This window comes from Chionomys nivalis, chromosome 5, assembly GCF_950005125.1.
Source record: "Chionomys nivalis chromosome 5, mChiNiv1.1, whole genome shotgun sequence".
Lineage (NCBI taxonomy): Eukaryota > Metazoa > Chordata > Mammalia > Rodentia > Cricetidae > Chionomys > Chionomys nivalis.
Window position 1 is genome coordinate 54,842,181 of NC_080090.1, and position 8,259 is coordinate 54,850,439.

The 8,259-nt window shown below is 47.9% G+C and overlaps 1 protein-coding gene across 7 annotated transcripts in view; it reads right to left on the reverse strand.

Moving 5' to 3' along the window:
- Ildr2 (immunoglobulin like domain containing receptor 2) overlaps positions 1 to 7,827 on the reverse strand; it is a 61,917-nt gene extending 54,090 nt beyond the window's left edge. For 5 of the 7 annotated variants that reach the window (XM_057769444.1, XM_057769442.1, XM_057769449.1 and 2 more), the window contains exon 1: positions 2,230 to 2,342. In XM_057769444.1, coding sequence (XP_057625427.1) covers positions 2,230 to 2,311 — 82 coding nt within the window. In that variant the 5' untranslated portion in view covers positions 2,312 to 2,342. Of the gene's footprint in view, positions 1 to 2,229; positions 2,343 to 5,183; positions 5,219 to 7,431 lie in introns of those variants that run through there. The other 2 variants (XM_057769443.1, XM_057769445.1) reach the window with 2 other exon arrangements.
- Between the last annotated feature and the right edge of the window lie 432 nt (positions 7,828 to 8,259).

Here is an 8,259-nt window from a genome sequence, read left to right on the forward strand (position 1 = left end):
GCTTTATTTATTAAAATCAAATGAAATAAAACTATACCCTCCTTTTTAGTAATAAAACATTCTAGGTTTTCATTTGGCCAGATAAACCACCAAGAACTACACACTTCCTAGACTCTCTTGCTGTGGCCATGTGACCAGGTTTAACAAGTGAGAAGTGAGGTGTCATCTGTGTCATCTCTCTGCCAACAAGCTGCCTGCCTTTGACTCTACTTCCCTTGTTCCTCCTGCTGAGAAAAGCCTACAGCTAGGAGCCCCATGCTGGAAATGGTAGCTTTAACCCGACAGATTCCAACTGTAATGAGAGAGAAATAAAGAACTTTATATTAGTCTCTATGTGTGATAGTTAAGATCACCAACTTTATAGAACCTAAAATCACCGAGGAGGCAAGACTCTGGGCATGTCTGGGAGGGATTATTGAGATAAGGTTAAGTAATGGGGGAAGACCCAACCTAATTGTAGACTGTACTCTGCTATGGGCTGGAGTCCCAGACTACATAAAAAGGAAAAAGGGCTGAACGCAAGCATTTCTGCTGCAGATACAATGTAATCAGTGTCTCTGCCCCTGCCACTATAACTCCCCTACACAGTGTAGACTGTAGCCCTGAACCACAAGCCAAATAAACTCTTCCTAAGTTGCTTTTTATCGGGTGTTTTGTCCCAGCATTGCATAAGTAGCTAATGTGCTATGGTTTAGGGTACCTTAATTATAGCAGCCTAGGCTATACTATAACCAGGAGAAAGAGATAGAAAGATTTCCATGTTTTATGGGTTTCACCTTTTATATTAGTTCATATCCAGGATGGTATTCCTAGAAATTCCAACACAGAAATCTGGAGGCATCTTTAACAGTTCTTCCCCTTCGACCTCTGCATCCAGCCAGACCTACTTCTACCACCCCGTCTGTCTCTCCATGTATGTCTCTCATCTCACTACACCATGTGGAGTCAGGTCCCATCACACCTTCTCCTACAAGGTTTTTTACCCACATCTAATCTATTCCGCACCTTGAGCACAGCTATTCTTTCTAACATGCACATTTGATCATGGCACTCCCCCACCCCAGATTCTGTTTTTCAATATTCCCTCTAGCTTTCTGGAGGACAAAGGGGCTTCTCTTTTCTCTGCTCCTGCAGCACTAAATGCTTCAACCATAGATAAATATTTGTAGTTTTCAGAAAACATCACGTCCTCCCTTGATCCTCAGTCTTTACGCGGCCTGTTCCCTCTGCATATTCCTTTCTCCCCATAGCACTTCTACCCTTCTAACTCCTACTTATTCTCCAGGACTTCCTCGAATCACCGTCTCTAAAAGCTGCTTCCTGCTCTTACGGCAATCACCGTACCCCGCAGAATCACATTTCATTGCCTGAGAGTTTCCTTTTCAGTCATTTGGGGCTTTTGTTAACAACAGTTCCATTCTGCAGATTTCTAAAGAGTCTGCAGCACAGTAGTGATGACATTACCGTTTTTAGATGACTTAGTCCAGCTGATTGGCTGCACTGTTCCCTCGCCAATCTGCATTGGGCTCAGGCAGGGTACAGTCAAACTCTACAGACTATGCACTGGGCCACAGGATTCCCGTTGCCCAGTGTATTATGAGCAGATAAGGCATAAGGCATAAAGCATAAGGCATGCCTAAGTCCAAGTCTTGAAGGCACTTGTGTGATTTGGCTCTACACTGCCTCTATTCTCCCACCCAATGTCCTAGCATTTGCCCTCAATGGTGAGAACAAAATATCCAGTTAGTGCCTGTTCCTTCATACTGGGTATTGGAATTAAAAGTCAACTAGGTCTGAGTCAAGTCCACCAAGCCTAGGCGACAGCCAGCTGCCCACAGCAGAGCGCAGCTTCATGTCACATGATTACGGAATAAGTATCACCTGCAGTGAGCTATTGAGATTTATTTCTTGATGTTGCATCAAGATGCTAATGAATATACCTAGTTGGGTTCATGAGAAATACTGAGTTATTGCTATATGCCGAACATTGTTCTGAGAGCTTTTTACATGGTTTAATTTTAATTATCTGACTAGCACTATGAGGTGAGTTAACTTTCCACGTCAAAGTCAATGGAAATAAGATAAAATACTAATCTAGCATTCAAATTCAAGTCAGTTAGTGGTAATTCTACCCCTAAATACACACACACACACACACACACACACACACACAGAGAGAGAGAGAGAGAGAGAGAGAGAGAGAGAGAGAGAGAGAGAGCTGCCTCTGACCTGCTTCTACCTCTGTATCAGTCCCTTGGCAAGCATGGGAATAGTAACATGAGGGCCCTGTTCCCAAGCCAGAGTGCAGCATCCTGGAAGCTTCAGACCCGGAAGGAGAAACATCTTCTTCTTAGTTCTTTCTTGTCTCTTGGCTCATAAAGAGCTCCAGTCATCCAAAACGCTCTCTTTCATTTTCCGAGAGCCAAAAACCTCTCTCAACCGCCACAACTTGAAGCCTTCTTATAGCACAGCCACATCTTGCACGGCTCCTGAGTGCACAGCACCAACGCCTAGTCCCAAATGCTCAGCCGTGTCTGCTGTCCCGGGGACACAGCCTCTGCCTCTCCAGAGTATTCCTCACTCCCACCCCCACACCTCAGGTCTTCATTTAGAGAAAACCACGAACCAAGCTTTCTCACTTTCCCCTCTACTATTTTTCTGAATTCCGTAAACTCTAAGCCTCAATACCCAAGATGCCACAATGGTCATCATGTATATTCACTTAAGTCAAGAGTTATAGTTTGATCCACCTTAACCAAAATAGAATGATTCCCTTGGATTCTGGCACTTGAAACAGCCAACTTATGCTAAAGTGGAGACACACTGTATCTCATGCATTTTTCAATAAATAAAACCACATAGACAGATATGTTCCTTATTTCTTCTGAGCCTTGGTCTTCTTGAGCATAAGGATCACCGAGACAATATGTATGAAAACTACCCAACACAGAGAAATAGATCATACCAGAAGCCATTACTTTTCTGTGTATTTCTGACCAAAGAAAAAGAAGGATAAATGCCAAAGGAGAGAAAAGATAATGAGTCCTGGAAAATGAAGGGATATTCCGGGCCCATGCTGCCTGTAGGAAGATTTAGCCCACCTATCTAGTGTGTTCACCTCACTCTACCAGTTCCCACAGTGACTGCAATATTCTCTTCCAAAAACTTAATGCTAACCCATTTGTTCTTCTGAAAATCTCAACAACAGATCCCCCTTCCTAGCTGGTGTTTTTCATTCTAATCACTAAAGAAAGCTGATATTACCTTGGTTTCCTTCACGGGGTGAATTATAAAAGAATGAACAGACTGGTCACTCTGAGCTGTGATATCCAAATCATCAAAATTAAATGGAGACAAAGCTCAGGCTTAGAATCACACAGCCAAAAGGAACCCTAGAAATCACCCCATAGTTTAACAGACTATAAGATCAAGATATAAACCTGCCCAGGGCTCTACAGCTATTTATGGAAGAGCTAGCCTTTGAACTCAGCCTTCAAGTCCCAGGTCAGAGAGTCTTCCATCCATCAAATTCCAGTACTAAGACGGCTAACATTAGACCAAGCATTAAGTACTTGGAGTAAAGCTCCTAGCCCTAGTACACAGTAGCACGGAGCTTACAATAATACAAACAATACCAATACTCGAATCTTTGCAAAGCAGCCACTCAGAAGATTCATGCCATCTTCTTCTAACCCAGTGGGAAGCATCCAGGCTGGGGGATGGTGAGCATGGGGACAGCTATGACAAAGTAACGAAAAAAGTTTGGAATAAACAATGCCATTTCTGAGGAAGATGGCAGAAAATAGAAGGGGAAGAGCAGAGTCGCTGTACAGAATGTAAAAGAGGATGATGGAAGTTGATGTACCAGCAATCTCTAGAAGGGAGTCTTCCTTTCCTAGGACTAATAACACCCTAAGTCTCCATACCCACTATCTCTCCATGGTCATCAGATAGCAAAGTGGCCCGGAGAACAGCCACTCTTCAGTGCCTCCCCGGCTCATCTAGACTGGGTTAGGAGAGTTTTCTGAGGTACCTCACAATACTTTAGGGGTTTCTTATTGCTCTCACACAGTGCTAATACTGCTGTCCACCGTCACACAGTCGGTGTCTCTGCCTCCAAACTGAGCTTTTAGAAGGCAGAGACCATAGTTTACTCATCTTGTTAATCCCAGCACAATGCCAGATCGTGGTATGAAAAACAAAGTCTCAATTCAACCATCGCCTCTTCAGGAACTTCAGTTCACAGTCAGTTTGGACTGAAATCCCCTGATTTGGATTGAATATGCCTATGTGCCACAGCACCAAGGTAGTTCTTACAGCACCACCAACCATCCTAACAAATTACCTGAGTGTGCCTAGTCACCAACCAGACTGACCCTTCTCTGAGGGTAAGAACTGTCTCTCTGGGAGCTTTATTCTCGGCACCTCTCATCACACGTAGACACCACAGGAATTGAGCACGCACCTTCAGAGCGGGTTAAGCGGACGAAAGAGTGGCAACAGAAACGCCGAGGGAGCATATAGTCTCCATCACATAGGCGCTCGAGTCTCCAGGAAAACCTATAGCTAGCTCACAGAGTGGACTCCCTTGGAGTAGAATCACGGCCTTTGTCACAGCCTCTGCCACCAGAGGAGACAAACCAAACATCACCCGTACTGGGGAACAAAGACGGAATGAGCCCTTCTTCAAGTCTGGTCGCTAGGTGGCACCTGTTGCTAAAACAGCAGCTGGTAAGCATTTTGTTTTGTTCAAAACAACAACAACAACAACAACAAAACCAATCTACTGCAGGAAGCAGCCCTGCAATGACAATGAGAAATCAGGAGGCTAAATATATAGCAGGAAGAAGTAGGGGATTTTAGCAATGAAAGACAAGGAAGGAGCTGTTACAGCCTGAGGAAAAGAACCTAAGTGTTGATTAGAAATTGCTCAGCCTGCCTGAAAGCAATGCAGGGGAGTAGAATGGTAGAGAGAGAGAGAGAGAGAGAGAGAGAGAGAGAGAGAGAGAGAGAGAGAGAGAGAGAGAGAGAGAGCATGGGGGAGGGGGGCAGGAGAGAATGAATGTGGTTTGTTCTTGGCTCTCTGTCTCATTTTTAATCTGCTTTTTCCCCCTTTCTCTCTCTCCATCTTTACCATGTCTCAAGAGAGAATTCATTGATTGAGCTGGACCAGAATTTCTTACCTTATCTCCTATGGTTTCTGTGTGAGGAATGAGTCTAAATCCCTCTCAGCCTTGACTGCTCTCTCTCTCTCTCTCTCTCTCTCTCTCTCTCTCTCTCTCTCTCTCCCTCCCTCCCTCCCTCCCTCCCTCCTTCCCTCCCTCCCTCAGACCCCTTCTCTGGCAGCCATTGTTAGCTTCTCACACTTTGCAGGAGCTGAGAGGCACCTTGACCATCAGCACCTCCGACAACAGGGAATGGAGGACGTCAGGGGATGTCAGGGGCAGGTAGTCATGGCATCACCCAGGTAGTCAATGGCATCACATGCAGATCACCCCTGCCATCTGCCAGCAGAGATACCCTGCTCAGTAACCTGTTGCCTGTTTCCAGGCAGAAACAGCTCTCCAGGTGCAGACGGCAGAAGGCAGGAACAATGCAGCACCTCCCTCCAAACAAAAATAAAGCAACAGAGCCTCCCACGGGAAGAGAAACCCAGCGAAGCAGGTGGAGCTGGTGCCAATAAAACTGGCTCGGGTTGGGAGGACTGGCATTTAGCCCCAGCCACAAATACGTATATGGCTTCTCTGTACCTCTATTTCTATAAGCCAGGGGAGGCTGAATGAGAGTTCCTGTGGTCCCTCCGCTAATAGGATTCCATTTCATAAGAAACTGTTAGCCATCTAGAGAGACCATATGTTCTTCTCCCACTCTCTGTGAGTCCCAGAGTACTTCTCTTGGGCAGACCCAGTAGGGGGCAGGGTCCAGGAAAGCACCCCTGAGTCATGGACCCCTCCTAAAATGCCTGGCTGACTTCAGAAAAGCCTGATGACACAGGCTGCAGGCCCAAGTTCCCCCTTGAAGAAGGCAACTGAGCCCTAGAGACAACCCAAAGAGTTGGAATCTGAAGGTGGCAATGGGAAGCACTGGGAGGCCAGAGGAGGGGGAAGCATGGATCAGCCAAACCCTGGAATTAGATGATTCATATCTGAATAATGTGGGAGGGATGAACTCAGAGCAGCCAAGATAAGAGGCTAACTCTGCTGAGGGTGCCCCCCCCCACCTCATCCCAGCTGGGGGTAAGAACAGAGTCAGGGCCTATCATTTGCAATAGGGAAGGAACTCAGGCAATTGACAATTTCATTCTGAAGCTGAAGAAGATAGGGGCATTTGCCTTTCTTCCTCCTTAACTGTATTTTCTCCTGTTTCGGTGATTTGCTTTGGGTGTTTTAAGCAGGTTCCCATTTTCCTAGTGTCTTGATTCCTGTGCCACCCCCACCACCCCCATATAGTGGATGCCCTAGAGGAAACAAACTTTTTTTCTTCTTGTTGCTATTTGCTCTTTTCTCTTCTGCCCACCATTGCCCCCATCCCATCCGGATGACCTTTTGGCACCTTGTTCTGTTTTCTTGACTCTGTCTCTTTGGTGACTTCTGACCTACCCCAAGCCATCCAAACCCTTCTCACTAGGCCCCATCTATCCTTCAGCAGGGCTGCTTTGATTCATTCTGAGGTGGCCACTCCAGTACCACCTTGTTCCTGAACCCAGAATGGCCGCATTGAACAAAGTGTTACAAACAAGGGCCTTTGCTAGGACCAGAAGATGGGAAGAAAGTTCACGAAGGGGGGAAGGGGCGCACCGAAGACACCGGCAAAGTTCTGTGCCTCTGAACCATAGAAATTAACCTTATTGGGGGAAGGGGAGCTGATCTATTATCTTCTCCAAATGGGTCCAGTGAGACTAATCAGGTCTTAAGTTCAGGACCAATCATGACAGCCTGTTTCCATCTTCCCAGATCCCTTCCCCTGTAGCCAGAGAGCCACAAAAGCCCCTGGGTCTCCCTCCGTCTCTATCTAGGGAAGTAACTGGGGAGACACTCCCCTGCATCCCCCACCCTCTAGAAAAATGAGTCCTCTTCATAAATCAACCCCTTCAGAGCTTTCCCCAGGCACTTCCCAGGACTCCCAGCTTATCAAACTCAGGGAAAGAAAGAGGAAGAACCATTGTCTGGAGGGTAAATGTACATCCTAAGAACAACCTCATAGCGCTAGTGAGTCTAACACCTGCATCTCCTCCATCCAGCTCCTTTGCAATCGGCTTCTCCCCTGCCTCCCCCACCAACCACACACACACACACACACACACACACACACACACCAGCTGCAGCAGCAGCTTTAACACGGTCAAAAAGGAGGAAAATGAGGGTGGAGTGGAACACCACCACTGTGGGAATCCATATAAAGTTATCCGTCGCCGTGGCAAACGACTATTACCTGTTAACCAGAAGACAGCGGTCCACCCCAACACGACCCTGTCCATCTTCCCCAACTTCCCATTCAGGTCCGGCGTGGGGAAAGTGGGCAGCGGCTACCACGCAAGGATCCGGACGACCTCGCGGCAGCGGGCGGCGGAGGAGCGCGGGCGGCGCGCGTCCCTGGCGCCGCAGCCCTCGGGGCTGGCCGCGCAGCCCGGGCCCGGGCGCTGGACGCCGCCGCCTGCCAGACGCGCGCTGCCGCCTACTCCAGAGTCCGCTTGGGCTGCGGGGGCCGTTCCCGCACGCACAGGCAGCGCGGCGCGGGCCGAGCGCCTCCCCGCAGCAGAGCTCGCCGCGCGGGGGAGCTCGGCCGCCGCGCAGCCGCCCGCGCCGCCGCCCGCCAAAGTTTCTCGGTCACGTGCCGCCTCTGGGGTTGTGGGGGCGGGAGGTCAGAGCCCAGCAGCGAAGTCCAACCCGGAGGGCGGACCATGTGGCAGGGGCTGCCTCCGTGCTCTGCCCAGGCCACTATGCAGGCTGGGAATCTTTGCCCCCGGATGCCAGTGACAGTTTGCACCTGAACTAGGTGACAGGGACAGAGAGGCTGAAAGAACTTGACATAACTTCTCATGAGGCTTAGACTAGCAACTCCTGAAGGCAGAGCAATGTGGTTGTTTTTGCTATGCTCTGGTGGATCTGGTTCAAAGAGAAAAGGCCTCAGTCAAATTGGCATTCACAGAGGACAAAACCATTATGCAACATTTTTCTAAAACATGGTATGGTTTAAGGTCTTTTTAAATAGAAAAATAAGTAAAAAAAAAAAAGTGACTGAAATGATCTATACCTATAC